We start from the raw sequence: 18,626 nt of genomic DNA, 5'->3' as shown, positions 1-18,626 counted from the left end.
GGTTCCTTCCAGGCAGACTCATATATATGAAATCTGACACATCAGACACCTTTCTGCTTCAATCAGGAGGTGTTAACCTTTTGTAACCAGGTATAATCCGATAACTGTCCTGGGAAGCTCTTGCAAACCGAGCAATTATTAGAGCAGGCTGGTTTCATTGTGTCTTTGCAGCATTTCAGATGTTCTCATCCTATTCAAATATTTCTGTGTTACAGTTCTTGAAAAACGTGGTTCGGGGGTGGGAAATTCTTGTTTGGGAAAAAAGGACAAAAATAAACTAACACACACCCAGGTACTTTATGCTCAAACAGGGCAATATTTGCTCATACCTGAGAGCAATATATTGTTGTAAAGCTGTTGCTTTAACAATTGTTCTGTTGAAAGCCTTTTTTAGCATGGCAAACTTTATCCTACTGTGCAAGTGCATATTTGGCAGCGTTCATAGTGTACATATTTACAGAGGATAGAGTTAAATCCAAAGTTGTAACTCTTGCTTTCCTTGATCAGATTGGTTATTTGAGATACAGAAAGGGCTACTTTGTATTTAGAGAGAGAAAAAAAAGAAAAAAAAAAAAAGACAGACAGAAAGAAAGAAACCCTGCTTCAGTTGTCCATTTTAGCATATCTTTTCCTTTTAATTCACTGTACAATTTTGGAAGTGACTGTGTTAGATACGGATTTGATACGTAACCATGTCTCCTTCTAGTGTTTAGCCCCAGCAGTTATAACAACTGGTTACTTATTGCTAAAAGACATGTTCGTTCTTCTTGGTGCTCAAAGTACTGGGTTCCAGTCTCCATTAACTGCTGAAGTATCTGCATGTAATGAAACATACATGCAGTGTGCTATTGTTTTAATAGTGATGTGGATTTACTGGCCTGCATAAGTCAAAGTCCTTTAATTTATTAAATTTATAAACACCAGAAACAAATGGTCTAGAAACAGAGTAATACATGGAAATAATAAACAGACACCACCCAGAGGGTCCAAGTTCAGTTCTAAGCTTGCTGGCTGGCAAACCAGGCTTACCCCTGTATGATGGGCAACCTAGGTTTTCAGTTTCACTCTGTTTACAAAAGCACAGATGTTCCAGCTACTAAGCAAATAGTGCATAAATTGAGAATGAAGGAAGGAATACCAGGCCTAGTACCTGAGCCCAAATCATTTTGGAATGGTTTGATTATGGGCCACAGGTAACATATCTCCAAGCACATATAAGTAACTGGATAAATTCATGGAGGTTAAGTCCATTAATAGCTATTAGCCAGGATGGGTAAGGAACGGTGTCCCTAGTCTCTGTTTGTCAGAGGGTGGAAATGGATGGCAGGTGAGATATCACTTATGTTCTTATGTAGTCCCAGCCGTTTCATAGACTATTGGGGTTGGAAGGGACCTCAGGAGGTCATCTAGTCCAACCCCCTGCTCAAAGCAGGGCCAATCTCCAATTTTTGCCCCAGATCCCTAAATGGCCCCCCTCAAGGATTGAGCTCACAACCCTGGGTTTAGCAGGCCAATGCTCAAACCACTGAGTTATCCCTTCCGCTTTTGCCATGGGACAGGGGTCAGAGTCCGGAGGCTGCAGGATACTAGATACCATTGGTGTTAAACTTGTACCACTCAAGTTGCAAATTCATCCTGAAACCTTCCACTGGGGACACAAGGGAGGTTAATTGGCTTGCTGAGCATCCACAGGCTGCTAGGACTGTTTTGTACCTAGGGCAAATGGCCTTCAAGCAACAACTAACCAAAGACAGGAGGGGAAACACAGTGGAGTTCCAAAAAGAAAAGGAGTACTTGTGGCACCTTAGAGACTAACAGTGCCTCCTAACCTTCAGATACCTGTTTCTGGAACGGCGCCGAGTTAGAATACTGTACTTTGAGATGCCTTTCCCATTTTCCCCAGCCCATCACAGCTGGCTTAGCTTTAAGGGAGATTCTGTGCATTTCATATATGAAGGATTAGATCCAATCATCCAACCTTGCCCTAAACTGAGCAGAGCATTCAGAGCTCACTGCACTACCAGGAGGAATTTAAGGTGCCCATAAGTGGAGCAAGAGTGGCATCTTCAGGACAGTGAGATGAACTATCCAGGATGGGAAGTTAACAGCTGGAAGGGCTCCCCCAGAGCAGATTTCACACGTTCACTTCCTGCAGGAGCAGAGGAGTACTGTTAATATCACCTGTTCCTTTAGCTGGTGCTTGGAACATGTATGATCACATACGGTCTCAATTAGAAAACAAAACTAACACCTTCAAAAGAGGAGCCTGGGAACTTCAATTCATAACTCTACTGGACACTAAAAACCACAGACATAACAAAGATGCTGGCTGTATGGCTTATTACAACAATTTGTAACACTCCCTGCCTCCTACCACCCCCTTTGTCGCATGAATGCAGAGGTGTTAATTACCCACTTCATTTTAAGTGGTCTCCTGCAACATGGGTGCATCTCTTATGCTTAATCTGGCCCACTTTGTATATAGCTGTGACACTAACTGGTTATCTTCTCAGGACCTGAAGAAGAGCTCTGTGAAGCTTGAAAGTTTGCCCCTTTCAGAAACAGAAGTTGGTCCAATAAAAGATATCACCTCGCCTACCCTGGGACCCCATCCACGCTGCAAACAAATATACTCCACAAACTCTGTCACAGAGTCATTTTGAAAGGCTGAATGGAGCAAGACAAACTATCAATTCATTTCACATGTAGGGGCAGAGTGTGCAGCTGTTTTTTCTTATGCAACCATCATCTGACTCCGTATTTAGGGCCTGATCCTGATGTTAGACACCCAAACACCTTCATAGAACTGAAGGCTAGTAGGGACCATTTAGTCTCACCTCCTGTATATCACAGGCCATTAAATTTCACCCGTTACCCCTATATTAAGCCCAATAACTTGGGTTTGACAAAAGCAGATCTTTCATATTTCTACCTTGATGCTGGCAGAAATATTTTAAAGATGCATACAAGTATATATGATCAGGCAGTACTAGGTGTTAATTAACTACAATTTAAAAACTCAATATAACCAGGTTTTAGATTGCATTTAGGCCTTCCCCTGCAAGGGGGAAATACATATGCTGTTTAAAAACCAAAGCAGACCAGTCGATTCGTATTGCGCAAGCTCCAAGCAGAACGGCAAAAAATGTCAACGAGCAGCATTTTAACTGGTCAATGTTAGGAGCTGTGCAAAAGGAAGAGGTGGACTCCAGGCTCTCAGAGAGGAATCTAAAGTCAAGGGAGACAGTGGACGAGGACTAAGCTTCGAGAACTCAGGGAGGGTGGTTTTTTATTGTGGCGGATTATTGCTTTGTGGGAATCGGTGTCGAGGTTCCACGACGATGGGTGCGTGAGAATTGCAGAAAAGGAGCGGAGGGAGGAAAACAAGGGAGTGGGGGCATCTCTGGTATGAACAGGAAATCGGAGGCGGTCTTCCAGGTTTAAAATCTCTCTGTGACTTGCTCCACCCCGGGGCCCGGGAAGCACCCCCACAGCGGCCCAGGGGGACGGGACAGGATAACATCAGCCTCTCTGAGGGGGCCAGGACAGCTGATCCCGCCCCTTGCTCTGGCAGGAAAGGCTCTGTGGGAAGGCAATGGGGCTGGGGAGGTGAGCACCCCATGGAAAGGGATGGTGATGTGAGGGAGCCCTAGGGAAAGGGATGGGGGGGAGGGGAAGTGAGGGTGCCCCTAACGAAGGGGTTGGGGGGAGGGGGAGCTCTATAGGGGGAATCACCTATGGCCTGTGGGGACCTTATGGAAGGGGGCGGGGCTCAATGGGGAGGTTGCCCTTGCCCCTCACAAAGATGGCGGCCCCTGAGGCAGACGAGCAATAACCGGAAGTCCCGCGAGCCCTCACAAAGATGGCGCCGAGCGATGCCCCCAGTGCCCGGAAGTGTCGCTGCCCCTCCCGCAGCTGGCGGCGGCACCCGTCGGACACGTCACGGGTAAAGGGACGCTCCCCCGCTTCGCGGGACGGACGGTGGCCGCCCAGGGTCGCGCCCAAGATGGCGGCGGCGGCGGGGCCCGGGCTGCCGCGGGGCCCGGAGGCGGCGGCGGGGCTCTTCGAGGCGCACACGACGGCCGAGCTGCGCGAGGTGGAGCGGCGGCTGCGGGCGGGCATCGAGCAGAAGCGGGAGGAGCTGCGGCAGATGGTGGGGGAGCGCTACCGGGACCTCATCGAGGCGGCCGACACCATCGCCGAGATGCGCCTCAGCGCCGAGCACCTGCTGGGGGCGGTGCGGGGCCTGCAGCGCGGGGCGCCGGGGCCGCGGGGCGCCCGGGGGGCCCAGGTGAGCGAGGGGGCGGGGCCTGCGGGGCCCCTCCCCCCCGGGTGAGCGAGGGGGCGGGGCCTGCGGGGCCCCTCCCCCGGGTGAGCGAGGGGGCGGGGCCTGCGGGGCCCCTCCCCCCCGGGTGAGCGAGGGGGCCCCCCCGCAACAAGCCACGGTCAGTGCAGCCTTGGCCCAGGACAGGCCCCCAGCCTCTAGCCAGGCCGCAGGTGCCGGCCCCACCCTAGCGTCACTGCTGGAGCCCCGCTAGGGCTGGGGGGTGCCCCTGCCCCACAGCCCCCGTCCTCCTTGTCCAGAGTCGTCCTTGTGAGACCCTGCTGCATCGCAGCGCCACTCCCGCCTGGTGGCCCCCGCACCGTCTCGGCCTTTTCCTTCCTGCCAGGGTGGATAGGACATCCTGGGAGACGAGCCCCTGAGCTGGGCATGGCTGCGGGGGGGGCGCGCGTCGTCAGTTTACCCAAAGCCTGGGTTGCAGGACTGCGTTCTGTCCGGCTTTCGCCTGTTAGCGGTCACGGCACGGAAGCGTACAGGGACAAAGCTCGGGTAGCTTCTGAAATTAGCAGAATTACGGCGGGTGACCATTGTTGTTCCCTTGGAAGCGTGATTGTACCCACAGTCACAGCCTCTCCTTTCGTGCCCAGACTACGCTGCACTCGCAGGAGAAGTTCTATGGCACCGCAGCGCAGATCAAGCTGCTGCTGGAGATTCCTGAGAAGATCTGGAGTGCCATGGAGGCCTCTCAGTGCTTACGTGCCACTCATCTCTACCTGCTCTGCTGCCATCTCCACAGCCTCCTGCAGCTGGATTCCTCCAGCTCCCGTTACAGTCCCATCCTTGCACGCTTCCCCATCCTTGTACGACAAGTGGCAGCAGCTAGCCACTTTAGGTAAGCAGCCTATTATTATTGTTCCACAGCCACAAAAGCTGAGAGACAGAGGTGAAGCAGTTTACCCAACATCATACTGACTGACGCTGGCAGAACTGACAGTAGAACCCAGGAGTTTGACTCCCAGTGCCCTGTTCTAGATCTCTCCTTCCTCATGGGAAGAAGTGTGGTGGTGGTGGAGAATATTTTTTTTCCTCCCCTACTTTCTCTCTATTAAGTCAAGGGCTCAACATAGCTCCCTCTATGCTTGTCAGGCATCACTCTTGAAGGGACTGCATAAAGTGAGCTGTTGTCTTCCCCCTAGCAGACAAGCGTTTCCATCCCCTGAGCAGCTCAAGATGTCAACATGAACCCTTTGTATGCAGGACAGTCCATTCCAATTGGATGGCTGAATTAGCTTGGACACCTTTGGGAGTTTCCTGGTGGAGGGTTATTACTTTGAAAGGTTCAAAATGCTGTGTACTAGAGTAAGAATGTAAGCAGTGTTAGTTTACCAAGCTGGCAGGATCATGGAATTTAAACCACCCTTTTAAGATTACACTGTTCCACCTTATACTTTACAGCCACTGGGGTAGGAAGGGTTGATGCGGTCAGGTTCCAGGACTGGGCCAGACGATCGGCTGCCCTAGGTGCCTCGTAGGTGACTCCTGTTGATTCCACCCATGGATATGAAAGGAAGCTTTGGTTTCCCATATGTTCGATTTAGTCTCTTGCTCCGCCAGGGCCACCTCCTACTTGCATCTCATGGGCAGGCAGGCGCCGCATCAGGCTGCAGCCCCAGAGTAAAGAGAGCGCAGCTGGCGGTGGAGGGAGGGACGTGGAGAGGATCCAGCTCCGGGGGACAGGGAGAGCAGCGAGTGACGACAGGGTATCTGTGGAGAGGTGCGAGCAGGAGACAGGGCCTCGGGGGTCTGGTTGTCAGCAGTTAGAAAGCTGGCAACCCTGTTCAACACCTGGTGACTGCATCTGACTTGTTTCCTTATTAGATCCACCATACTGCATGAAAGCAAATCGCTGCTAAAATGCCAGGCCGTTTCTGACCAAGCAGTGGCAGAGGCCTTATGCTCCATCATGCTTTTGGAGGACAGCTCTCCACGCCAAGCCCTGACAGACTTCCTGCTGGCCAGGAAGTCAGCTGTTCAGCAGCTTCTGAACCAGCCACATCACGGTCAGTACAACTGGCTTCGCTCCTGAACTGATGTTAAAGGAAGCTCTAAGGTCTCTTTCCCATCTCGAGGAAAGAGCAGAAACTGAGTGGAACGGAGTTTGTCCTATTTTGTAGCCTCCATGGGAACTTTGTTGCATTGAATCAGGGTTAACACACAGCTAATTATTTCCCTTGGTCCTTTAAAAACAGTAGTGGCCAAACAGGATAGCTTGCAGGAGACTCCTTTATCACAAGATGGGGGTGATTGGTTCAGAGGTACTTGTGTAGCTAACTGATCCATCACAATAACTCTGCTTTGCTGTATCTATAAGTTACTCCATGCTCTGCCCATCTCCATTATCTTTAGAAACAGCTGGTATCTTCACTGTAAATACACATCTGGCCTGGAAAAATGTTTGTCCTTTCTGACCAGCATTGTTCTTATTATGGGACTGCTTTAATGAGGAAGGTTAGGGCTGCTGCCTCTATTAAGAAATTTTTCTTTTTAGGTGCGGGAATAAAAGCTCAGGTGTGTTCGTTGATGGAGTTGCTAACCACCACCTTGTACCAGGCTCATGTCCTGTTTTACACTCTGCCTGAAGGGGTGCCCTCAGATCCAACCCTGCCCTGCAGCTTGCTCTTCTCAATGCTGGAGACCACAACAGGCCAGGATCCAGCAGGTGAGTAGCTTGCTCAGGCAATGAGACTTGGGATTGGTTTCACTATCTCATGGTCATTTGTGCGTGTTCCTCATACAACTAGGGCTTAGTCAAGACCCCATTGAACCCACCCCACTCATGCGGCACAATTCTTCTAGGTAAAGGCATCAAAGTTTTGAAAGAGGAGATGCAGCTGAGCAGCTGGTTCAAATATCTACCACTGTCCATTGTAGAGTTCCAGCCAACCCTCCGAACCCTGGCACATCCAATCAGCCAGGACTACCTGAGAGAGACTCTTCAGAAGTGGATTAACATGTGAGTGTATAGAGGGAGCTTCTTCTAAGGGATGGATTAGGACAGTACTTGTTCTGTCACTGTATTCCTCCTCTAGTGAAAGGGAGTGAGGCGCCATCAGACACCACTAGATCTGTCTAGCAGCATAGAGTGCTTCTGCAGCACCTAAGCAGCTCAACAGCAATCCTTGGCTGGGGGGTCGTAAAATGGAGCCAAGTCTACTCACCTGCCTGTTATCCCCATAGAAGCGTATCGGGATGCCCGTGTCTGCCACAGAGATGCTGAGATAAGGGATTATACAGACTAAATGCTTTCTCGAAAGCCAGGTTGTTCAATACATCAGTAAGGCAGCAGATTATAACCAGAGCACTTCCCTGCAACGCTGAGTGATCTGTGTCTAGCGTCCCTGCAGTATTACCGAAAATAAAGTCCCCCAAACTCTTATCCAAATAGAAAAATGCCTCTAAGTGCTTACCTATACTCTTCGGTTTTTCCTTCCTGGGGTTGTTCTCATTCTAGCATCTCTTTTCTTCCTGCTGTCCTCCTGAGCACCATGCAAGAGAGCTGGCAGAGCCTACATTATAAAGGTCCCAGGCTCCTCCCCTTTCCCAGCATGCCTTGCTAAGAGGAGAGTAACAGTCAGGCCTCCCTTTCCTTATGTAGTGGCTCAGTCAGCCCCATGTGACTCTGCCCTCTACCTATGAAATGCATGAAAGTGTAAGCAAACGGTAGCTCTTAGCTGCAGTCAGACTGAAGTTTGAAGCCTTCTTTGGTTGAGAGGAATTCTTACCCCCAAACTTCTCCCTGCCCGGCTGCCCCATTTTATCCTCCAAAGAGCACCTCCATCAGGGGCCCATATGTGCTAGGTTGGCTAGCGGGGAGTTGTTACAGAGTAAGATGATGGTCTTTGCCCACCCCTGGTACAGTGCCCCTTGCCTGTGGTCCAGGGCGCTGAGATACATGGGCTGGGACCCTGTAGGGGAGCATGATGTGCGTCTAGTAGTTCCTGGGGATGACGCAACATGTGGGTCAACATGGCCAGGAATACAAGTGGCTGGATCACTGTGAGGTGGCAGGTAAACTTCCTAGGTCATTTTCAGTCCTGCCACGGGTCTCCTTGCTGGATCCTTTCACAAAGCAATAAGAATCCCTTTGTAGTCCAGCCTAGAACAGTAAAGTAAAAGTTCTCTGCTGCATTGCCTGGAGCTGTGATATGAGGGAATGGGACTGAAGTGAATATTGCTTTCAGGTGTAATGAAGATATCAAATCTGGGCTTATCACTCTGCTGGGCTACGTGAAGAGCCTGAAAGGCCTAGCCGGCATCCGTGACGCTGTGTGGGAGCTGCTCACTGGTGAGTCTATGAGCCAGAACTGGGACACAGTGTGTCATCGACTCTTGGACAAGCCCATCTCCTTCTGGGAGGACTTGCTGCGTCAGCTTTTCTTGGACAGGTTACAGGTGAGATGCTGTCGGGGCTTAACCAGGCTGACTTTGGCAATGTTTAAGTGCTGTCTGCTTCCCTAGCCTGGCAGTCTCAGCAGAGAACAGGTCATGAGGGGCATACGTTAGCTGGGTGGGGGACAATGTTCCCTCTAATTTTTTGACAGGCCATGTGCGCAAAAAATTTCTTCTGTGTAAATTTTTGTGCGCGCGGTGCTTCACCGTGTGTGCAGGGTTTAGGATCTGTGTGTACGCACACATGCACAGCTTAGAGGGAACAGTGTGGCGGGGGAGGGGAAGGCTGGTGCTGCATGGGGAAGCTTGCACAGCTGCTCCCCTTGCGGTACTGTCTGGGGAGAGAGGTCTTCACTCTCCAGGGCCGCCCACAGTACCTTTCAGCAGCCATAGAGGCACTCTTAAAATGGGTGATGTGGCAGCCACTGAGACCTGAGAAGGGAAAGTTCTCTTTTCCAGACCCTGACGAAGGAAGGATTTGACTCCATCTCCAGCAGTTCGAAACAGCTTCTTATCTTAGCTCTACAGGAGCTTGAAGTCAAGTCCAGTACCTCCACCCCCAGCAAGCACATCCAATTTGAACACAACATGGTTTTGTTTCTGTGGTCAGAGAGCCCCAGCGACATGCCTTCTGATGCTGCCTGGGTCAACGTGGCAAACCGCAGCCAATTTGCAAAGAGTGGCCTGTCTATGAAGGCCCAGGCTCTCACTCCCTGCGTGCAGAGCTTCTGTTCTGCCTTGGATACCAAACTGAAGGCCAAACTGGATGACCTTCTGTCCTACCTGCCCTCTGACTCTTCCACACCCAAAGAGATATTGGGCGTGCAGTCCAGGAACTCTGCTTTTGATAGATATGCTGATGCTGGCACCGTAGAAGAGCTGCTCCGTGATCACTGCATTACCTGCATTCAGTATGTCTTGGGCTGTGTTAGAGAAGAGCTGCAGAGTGCTGAGGACAAGCTGAAAGGAGACACAGACGCTCTGAACGATGCCAAACTTAATACCGTCCTCTTCATGGCTAGACTTTGTCAGTCACTAGGTGAACTGTGTCCTCACCTGAAGCAGTGCATTCTGGGTAAATCAGGCAGCACAGAGAATGTAATGAGGGAGACCCGGTCTTTTAAAAAGCTGGGGAAAGGGAAAGTCCAGGAGGTGAATCCCATGCAGGCCAAGTGGCAGGAAGTGAAAGAACAACTCCTGCAACAGAGCCTGTTTGCATATCAGATTTGGAGCTCAACTGTTGTAAAAGTAAGTAGCCAGTTTTCTTTGGGCGCACTCCTTTCCTACTTAAGTTTCTCTTTCACAGCTGCCCACAGCCACCACTGTGCTTGTCGTTCTAGTTCTTCAGAGACTTTCCATTCATTAGAACACTGCTACTACTAGAATTAGGGTACCTAATCAGTTTCCAATGACTGTGGCTGAGCTATGGCTCTGAAATAGTCACACTCTGAGGTGCCAGATCCCCTTGGTGTGACGCTCTTAAAGACAAATGGAAAATACTTTGCCCACCTCAGTCTCCTCAGCAGATTCACTCAGTGAAAAACACAAGGGAGCCATAAATAGACTGCCTGACCCCAGTACCTGCATTGGCCTGTTACTGAATATTTGTATTTTTCCCTTCTAGGTCCTGGTTCACAGTTTCACCAAAACTTTGCTGCTAGATGCAGCTGGCTCTATCTTAGCTACAGCCACCAACTGGGATGAAATTGAAATTCAGGAGGAGACAGAAACAGGAAGCAGCATAACGTCAAAGATCCGACTCCCTGTACAGGTGTGAGCAATGTCCTCTGTGTGAATGGAGGGAAATAATCTTTCAGGAGGCCAAAAGCTGCTTGTAAAATAGTCAGTAAACCTGCATTTCACTCTAGGAGGTTTCACTGAATTCACTCCTATCTTATGAAATCTTCCTGCACTCACGGTCACATATCCAAGTCCTAGGGGGCAACTTGAAGATCTTAGGACTTCTGCCAAAGAATACGCATGCAGTGTTGTAGCTCTCTGTCTCAAGATAGGAGAGAGAGGGAGCTTTTATTGAACCAACTTCTGTTGGTTAGAGACTTTTGCACTTCCACAGAGCTCTTCTTCAGGTCTGTCCTATAGGAGAATGTGAATGTAAATACGCTGTGAGGGATAAGCCCCAGCCATCCCCTGGCCAACATTCCCCCTCTCACTAAAAGCGGTCCCTAAAGTCCATGTTGCTGACTTGGTGCTGTACCCAGAATGGCTGGTGTTTGTATAACACTGTCACTACATCACCTGTAGCCCAACTTTTTGGCTTTATTCCTAATTATTTGCAGTACTTTTCATTGTGTGCTGGGTAATGCTTAAGGAGAACAGTCCCTGCCCTGAGATGCTCCCGCTGTAGAGATAGTCAGGGAAAGGGGAATTAAAAGAGGCAGCTTATAATGTACAAATCAATAAGATTCCTTAAACTCACTTCTGCTGCACTGCCTTTAAGACAAACTCAAAGGTGGACAAGGATGAGCTGTAGGAAAGAAGGCAAGGTGGTGATTGTATAAATCTGACAAACAAGTGGATGAGATTGGGCAGCAATAGTGGAGCAGCAGGGGTAGGAAAGTTGAGAAGAGACAAAGCTATGTAGACTTTTGAAGGTGGTGACAAGCAGCAGATATTGGCTGGGAAGCCAACTGAGGGACTGAAGAAAGGGAGGAGTTACATGTCAGACAGGCAAGAAAGAGGAGTTTAGCAGCAGCATTTTATACAGACTGAAGGGAGTGGATGTGTGAGAGAGACATTAGGGTGAAGAGGGAAGATACTGCAGGCAGCAAGGCAGGCTATAATGAGGCCTGAACAAGAGACGTGGTTGGGTGGCGGAAAGCAAAGGACAGAATGAAGGAAGTAGCATCCAGATTTGGAATGTCTTGTAAGTGTGGGGTAAGGGAAAAGGAGGAGTAAAAACATACCCCTCAGATTGTAAGCCTGAGTGACTAGGAGGATGGTGTTGTGAACCGTGATAGGAAAAGTGGGAAGACAAGTTCAGTTTTTGTCTATATTCAGTTTAAGATCTGTCTTAATACAGTGATGGAAGCCAGACAAGTACTTATCTGAGCACCTTATAACCTTTAATGTATTTAACGTCTTGATGCCTATGAGGACATCAGACAATTGAAATGTGGGATTGGATAGGAGACAGGCCAGTGATAGAAAGAGATTTGTGAGTTATCAGCAACACAGATGATGGCTAAAACTAATGGAAAGAGCAAAGAGAAAGCCCTGGGGAACCCCCACCAAAGCCAGGGGAAGAGCTGGCCCCACCAAAAAACACAGAGGAGAAAAGATAGTATCTCAAAACCCTGCTGAGGATAAGATGTCAGGAAGGAGGGGTTGAGCTGCAGCTCTAGGATGAGGATAGAATAGAAGCCCAGAGGTTTGGCCAGGCAGAGGTAACTGAAGACCAAAATGAAACCAGTTTCAGTAGAGTGGAAAAAAGTTAAAGCCCATCTGGAAGGAAGATAACAGACCTAGAGGAGGGAAAATCAGTACTTTGGTTGTAGACTACATATTTCCTGATTTTCGAGTGGAAGGGATGATAGCTGGAAAGGCAGATGGGGCTAACAGATGGTTCTGAAGATAGTGGAGACCAGGACATGCTTCATGAGGGGAAAGATCCAGAGGATGATGAGAGGGAAAGGGTATGTACGGAGTCAGTAAGAGTAAGGAGGTAGGACAGGATGTTAGCATTGAGGCAGCCTTCTGTGAGGGGAGAAGGCAAGAGACCAAGGTTGGTGATGAGGAAGGAGAAGATACCAGGAGAAACCCAGAATTCACATAACCTCTCTCATTCACCTTGATAATGCCAACAACCCATACAGAAAGGTCAGGAACATATCCGCTTTTACTGGTGTCCTGTGTGTGTTTTTTCCCCCCAACAGCCATCCTGGTATGTTCAGTGCCTCCTCTTCAGCTTGTGTCAAGAAGTCAATCGGGTTGGAGGTCACGCTCTACCAAAGCGTACCTTGCAGCTGCTGCTGAAGACCTGCCTGGCGGAAGTGCTGGCTGGCTATGAGAAGCTTGTTGAAGAGAAGCAGGAGAAGGTATTCAGCTAGGATTTTGTTCTACACCCTGGATTTTTGGTTGTACTGAAAGGGAATCTGCAAGTGCAGTCACAATTATAGTCAATCTTTCCTACTGATCAGGGAACCCCAAAAATTCATCCCTGAGAAGCCCCCAGAAATTTAAGCTTGTTTTATGGGACATAACCTGGGACTGGGATCCAGCTTAATGCAAAATCTCTACACTCCAGTGCCGCAGTTATCATCCAAGCCTTCCTTTCATGGGTTTTGAGACTGTAAAGTGCTGTAAGCCCTTGAGAGCCTGTGCAGGAAAGGGAAGTAGCCGCTTGCATGCTCCCATGACAATGCTCTAGTTCTTCCACCTGTCTGCTTGCATGGCCAGCAAAGGCCTCTGAAAGGGAAACAGCTTTGTTAAGGCCCTACTTTTCCATTAGCATGATGCTAAGAGAGATGGCTGCAGTTCCAGGAGAGCTATGGTGTTACTTCAGTAATAGACTAGACAGATCTTCTGCATATTCCATTTCTTAGAAACTGAAGTGAATGCTTTCTTTGTCCAATACATGTGTCAGAACATACTTAAGTCTTTTCTTCTGCTTCGGGAGCTACTTGGCGTGACTGGTTTGGTCATTTCTTTTCAATGTGGCTTTGCTAATATGTCCAGAAGCCTTTGGAACGGTTAGGGCTAAGACATTCATGGCACTTCACAAATGAGACCATGTCTGCCCTGAGGAGCATACAATATGAGTCAACATACAAAGAGGATGTGACAAGAGTGGATGTGGCATAGGATAGCTAACTGAACTGTTGGACTTAAGCCTGCTGCTGATTGTTCTGAGTATTTTGTTTGTTCTGTCTTGAAAAAAACATTTGGAAACCATTATTATAAAGAGAATGTTGAAACATACCCTTCTGCCTTCCTTACAGAAAGAACGCACGTTCCCAATGACTCAGAACAGGGCGTTGCAGTTGCTCTATGATCTGCGTTATTTGAATATAGTCCTAACAGCTAAGAGTGAGGAAGCAAAAACCAGCAGGAGCAAGCAGGACTCCAGGTACAGTGTACTGCCAGTGTTCTAAGCCAAGCATCAGAGAGGCTGTTCAGGGTCTGAAGCAAGTTCTCAGTCCAGTTCTGACATCCTACTTCCTCGCACACAATCACAACTTAAAGGCAGTCTAAACAGAAAGTGGCTCATTCAGCCTTGCTCTATGACAGAAGCCACCTACAGAGAAGTTCTTCAGGGAAAGCTAGAAGCCCTACAGGGCAGCATATGGGACATTGGTATGTCTGCCACTACCCATCATCTTTTCACCAATTCTTAAGCATAGTCTAAAAATCTCAGAGTGGGATGAGGGTGGAGTATTGGAGCTGAGCCAGGCCAACCAGTCTCCTCAATGGGGGTAGACCTGGTATCACTAACTGATGCCTCCAGAGAACTCTTCTGCCTGGTCATGGAACTAGTCTTGAAGAACCTTACTTTTAGAAATCACACCTGTTTAGCAACAGGTTTGTGAAGCAGAAGAATAGGGAGCACAAATCCCACTCAGACACTTGGCTTCCACTCTACGGGTATGTCTACACTACGAAATTAGGTCGAATTTATAGAAGTTGGTTTTTTAGAAATCGGTTTTATATATTCGAGTGTGTGTCCCCACAGAAAATGCTCTAAGTGCATTAACTCGGCAGAGTGCTTCCACAGTACCGAGGTAAGAGTCAACTTCCGGAGTGTCGTACTGTGGGTAGCTATCCCACAGTTCCCGCAGTCTCCGGAAATGAGATGCAAAAGTTCGCGGTTCTTTTCCTGTCTACCTGGCCAGTGCATCTGAGTTGAGAGCGCTGTCCAGAGCAGTCACAATGGAGCACTCTGGGATAGCTCCCGGAGGCCAATATCGTCAAATTGTGTCCACAGTACCCCCAAATTCGACTCGGCAAGGCCAATTTAAGTGCTAATCCACTTGTCAGGGGTGGAGTAAGGAAGTTGATTTTAAAAGCCCTTTAAGTCGAAAAAAAGGGCTTCATTGTGTGGACGGGTGCAGGTTTACATCGATTTAACGCTGTTAAATTCGACCTAAAGTCCTAGTGTAGACCAGGGCTAAGAGTGTTCTGTAAATAGGAACAGAAAAGCCTTCAAAATTACATTAAAGTACTTTCACCTCTTCCCTGCTGCAGGTAGAGGCTTATTGAATGGAAGTTTTTCCTCTGTCACAAGTCTGCAGAAGCCTTGTGAAACTGAAAACTGCTGCTCCTCTGATGTGTGCCTCCTACTTGTACTCAGACAGAGGTCAGCTGAGAGGGGAGCAGCTCAGTTTCATGAGGGACCACTGCAATACCAATTTCCACTTGCCCCATCATAAGCATCTGTCCACCTTGTAATCTACTTTTATTTAATATGAAGATCTGTAATGGCATCTTTTTGGTCTCGTTGCAGGATTGAGAAGGTGACAGACTTCTTAGAAGCCAACATTGATCCGTTTGACTTGGATGTTTTTACTCCACATTTGAATAGCAGCCTTAACCGCCTGGTGCAACGAACCTCTGTAAGTTCAGGGGAAAGGAATTCCCTGCAATAGAAGTAAATGTTGCAAAACCTGTTTACTGCTTTATTCTACTGCAGAGTTATCAAGCAAGCTGATCATTTCCTCACATTATGCAGTTCAACTGCAGTTAACTATTGGCCTGCACTCAACATTGCAGATGGGATATTTAAAGCCAGCTGGAGCTAGGCATAGCTTGCTGAGCGAGTTCTCTATAGCATGATAGATACACACTCACTCAGCTCTCTTCCTTCTGTAACCAAAAGGGAGAGTCATTAGAATCTGTGAAATGCAAACTGCCACATAGTCAGCCCCAGATTCTACTACCATAGTAGCAGGCAGTTAGCTGAGGCATGGTCTACACTAGGAATTTGTCAGTATAACTACATCACTCAGGGGTGTTGAGCGATGTAGTTAGTGCTATTTTTCACAGGAGGTCTTCTCCCATCACCCTGGCTACTGCCTCTAGGGAAGATGGAGTACCTACACAGACAGAAGCAGCTCTCCTTTTGCTAGAAGCTGGGAATAGGTGACAAGGGATGGATCCCTTGATTCCTTGTTCTGTTCATTCCCTTTGGGGCACCTGGCACTGGCAACTGTCGGAAGACAGGATACTGGGCTCGATGGACCTTTGGTCTGACCCAGTATGGCTGTTCTTAGTGAAAATACCACCTAGAAGCACCACTGCACCTCTGTAAGTTAGAGAAGCTCTGATGAAAGGAAACAAGTTTGAGAGTGAGGGGAGACAAGTCAGCTGCCTTGAAATGGAAAAATTAACATTTTGGGGAAAGGATTCAGCCTTAAAGACAATTCTGTGTGTATTTGAGAGCTTCTGTATACAGGCAAAAAGAAAAGGAGTACTAGTGGCACCTTAGAGACTAACATTTATTTGAGCATAAGCTTTCGTGAGCTACAGCTCACTTCATCTGTAGCTCACGAAAGCTTATGCTCAAATAAATGTTAGTCTCTAAGGTGCCACTAGTACTCCTTTTCTTTTTGCGAATACAGACTAACACGGCTGTTACTCTGAAACCTGTATACAGGCACAGGCTTCTTGTTACTTGAGCAGTTTGGGTTACAGAATCCTCAGCCACCTGAAAAACAAAATGACACTTATTTCCTGTCTTCTAGGTCCTGTTTGGCCTACTCACTGGGGCGGAGAATCAGTATACCAATAGAAGCAATAATTTGAGCTCCCAGGAGCCTTACAATATCTTGCCATTAGCATCTAGTCAAATAAGGTAAGTTGCTCAGTGATGCAGATATCACTTTTTAGAAAGCAAGTGTCTTGAACTGAATGGTATGACTGAATACATTTCCTTATTTCTCTCTAAGATTTGGACTTCTACCGCTTAGTATGTCAAGCTCTCGAAAGACTAAATCTGCTGTTAAAAACCCAGAAAATCAGACTCAGGTTGGTGACTTTGTTATAAACCATCCTAATCTTACCACATATCCCTACTGTGTTACCAGAGCAGGGAAGCAGCATTGTAAATAAGGGTTCCAGGCTTGCTGAGGAGACTTAAAAAAAAAAAAGCAAGAACTTGGTTCGGGGTGCTTAAGAAGGGAGAACGGGTTGAGTAAATATTTAAGTCAGCAGCCCCTAGTAAGAGACAAGTACTTTTCAAACAGTCCCAAGCAGGGTTGCTTTTAAAAATACTGTACAAATCCTAATCCTCACATTAGTTTTGCAAGTAATCATACCCTCCCCCACCCCTTTAAAAAAAAAGCCAACAGGAAACCTGATTAGCTCATTTTCCTTAAGCGATTTGCTAAAGGCCAAAAGCAAGTCCGGAAGCACAGAATTCCAGACCTCTAGCCCCCAGCTGACAGACCATGTAAGTTTATGCAGTGATGACTTAAAATTTTGCTTCTTCATCTGTATTTAAGGGAAGTAGCAAGGAATGTTAAGCTGTTAAAGGATGCTAACTATTTTATAAACTTCCTTCCAGTATGATGGTGACCCGTACTCCTGAAGAAATCTTGCTTGGGTATTTAAGCTTGTGTGCATTCTGAGTGGCTTGCTTCACCTACAATGGCATTTAGTATTGTCCAGTTGCTCTGTATTAAATTTTATATTAACCTAAATTGTACACAGATACTCATTCCCCATCATTTAAATGTCTGTTTAGGCAGGGCTCCTGTGTGGAGGACTGGGAGAGCCAAGGAAGACCTAGCTGCTTCAGGAAGTGGTATTCCTAAACGCACTCATCCCTCCAAGTCATCACTGAACCCATACCCCACTATGGTGCAGTAGGGCAGTCCTGACTGATTTCATTCAATAAAGATCCACTTCTCTATTTAAGAGTAGAGACATTTACCTAAATGGGGGCCAACCTATCACAATCTGCTAATTCAAGTTCTTCATGTAATTCAGTGGGAGAACTTCTTGGCTTTAATTGTTCTAAAGAGCACACTTGTTTCAAAACAATTCAATTTTAGAAAAATTATCTAGTATAGTTTAGAAACAGTGACATTTCTTCCATACCTGCCTGTGTGTTTACTAGTTGTAGCTGCAGTGATGTGTATATGTAGTTTAATAGAAAGCCCCTTTTCTGAATTACTAGCAGATATGCGCTCTCTGCCTTTTCTCAGATCCCACCATCTAATGAATCATGTAAGATTGTGTAGAGTACTTAATCAAAAACTATTGTCTAGGTATAGGGACAGTTGCATTTTATCATTTTTAAAGCACAGGAGAAAATAGAGTAAGCCCCTTTCCTGGGCTAGTCAGTAAAAACAATCACATTAAGTGATTCTTACAAGTCTTAAGTAGTTAACAGCATACTGATCTAGTTTAAAAAGTTGCACAGGGGGAAGCTCTGATACCAGAACCTAGAAACCCCTCTCTAGTACTAGAAATCTAGTGTAGACAAGGCTTTTTAGGCTGAGTAATCCTGTATATGTAGCTGGAGAGGCAGGGGTTCAGGTTGGACTTAGTACCTACTCAGTTATACAGTTCTTGATTCTCTTACCTTACTGTGCCTCCCTGCAGCTGCTAACCACTGGCTGTGTGTGGAATCAATGTAAGAGGCAGTATAGCAGTCACTGATTCTCTTTTAAAAAACACACAGGTTCCACCTCCTTCAGTCATAAGAGCAGAAGAGGAAACATTCCGCCCCGGTTCCTTGTTCAGACAGCTTGCAACAGAGGAGGAGGACACAGCTGCACCATCCCTGTTCAAACTGGGTTGGCTCTCTAGCATGACCAAGTGATCTAATAAAAAGATGAAACACTTAAGTTTGCCTGCACCATTCATTTCCACTTGGAACGCACTCTCCCAGGCCTGTACTGGCTAAACTGTTCAGCATTAGTCACTAAGAAAATAA

The 18,626-nt window shown here is 47.5% G+C and overlaps 1 protein-coding gene across 3 annotated transcripts; it reads left to right on the top strand.

Moving 5' to 3' along the window:
* The first annotated feature begins 3,847 nt into the window (after window positions 1-3,847).
* On the top strand, window positions 3,848-18,537 carry COG1 (component of oligomeric golgi complex 1). Of its 3 annotated transcripts, XM_073310966.2 has the most exons (15): window positions 3,848-4,291; window positions 4,888-5,174; window positions 6,161-6,342; window positions 6,831-7,001; window positions 7,139-7,295; window positions 8,524-8,734; window positions 9,191-9,979; window positions 10,356-10,502; window positions 12,625-12,786; window positions 13,690-13,817; window positions 15,192-15,300; window positions 16,429-16,538; window positions 16,633-16,711; window positions 17,250-17,288; window positions 18,372-18,537. In XM_073310966.2, the coding sequence occupies exons 1-14, from the start codon at window positions 3,863-3,865 to the stop codon at window positions 17,271-17,273; spliced, it is 2,985 nt and encodes a 994-aa protein (XP_073167067.2). In that variant the 5' UTR covers window positions 3,848-3,862; the 3' UTR covers window positions 17,274-17,288; window positions 18,372-18,537. The 3 variants fall into 3 exon arrangements, with proteins under 3 accessions (XP_073167067.2, XP_073167066.2, XP_073167065.2); XM_073310965.2 differs by lacking the exon at window positions 17,250-17,288 and having other exon boundaries at window positions 4,930-5,174; XM_073310964.2 differs by lacking the exon at window positions 17,250-17,288.
* Window positions 18,538-18,626: the final 89 nt, after the last annotated feature.

The sequence above is a fragment of the Lepidochelys kempii genome, chromosome 14 (assembly GCF_965140285.1).
Source record: "Lepidochelys kempii isolate rLepKem1 chromosome 14, rLepKem1.hap1, whole genome shotgun sequence".
Classification (NCBI taxonomy): Eukaryota; Metazoa; Chordata; order Testudines; family Cheloniidae; genus Lepidochelys; species Lepidochelys kempii.
The sequence above is the reverse complement of the archived record's forward strand: the minus strand, read 5'-3'. Positions and strand labels throughout refer to the sequence as shown.

Coding starts and splice junctions, on each gene's coding strand:
- COG1 (XM_073310964.2), top strand. CDS start 3,863: ATGGCGCCGAGCGATGCCCCCAGTGCCCGGAAGTGTCGCTGCCCCTCC. Junction 5,175..6,160: donor GCAGCAGCTAGCCACTTTAG/GTAAGCAGCCTA, acceptor TTTCCTTATTAG/ATCCACCATACTGCATGAAA. Junction 13,818..15,191: donor AGGAGCAAGCAGGACTCCAG/GTACAGTGTACT, acceptor GTCTCGTTGCAG/GATTGAGAAGGTGACAGACT.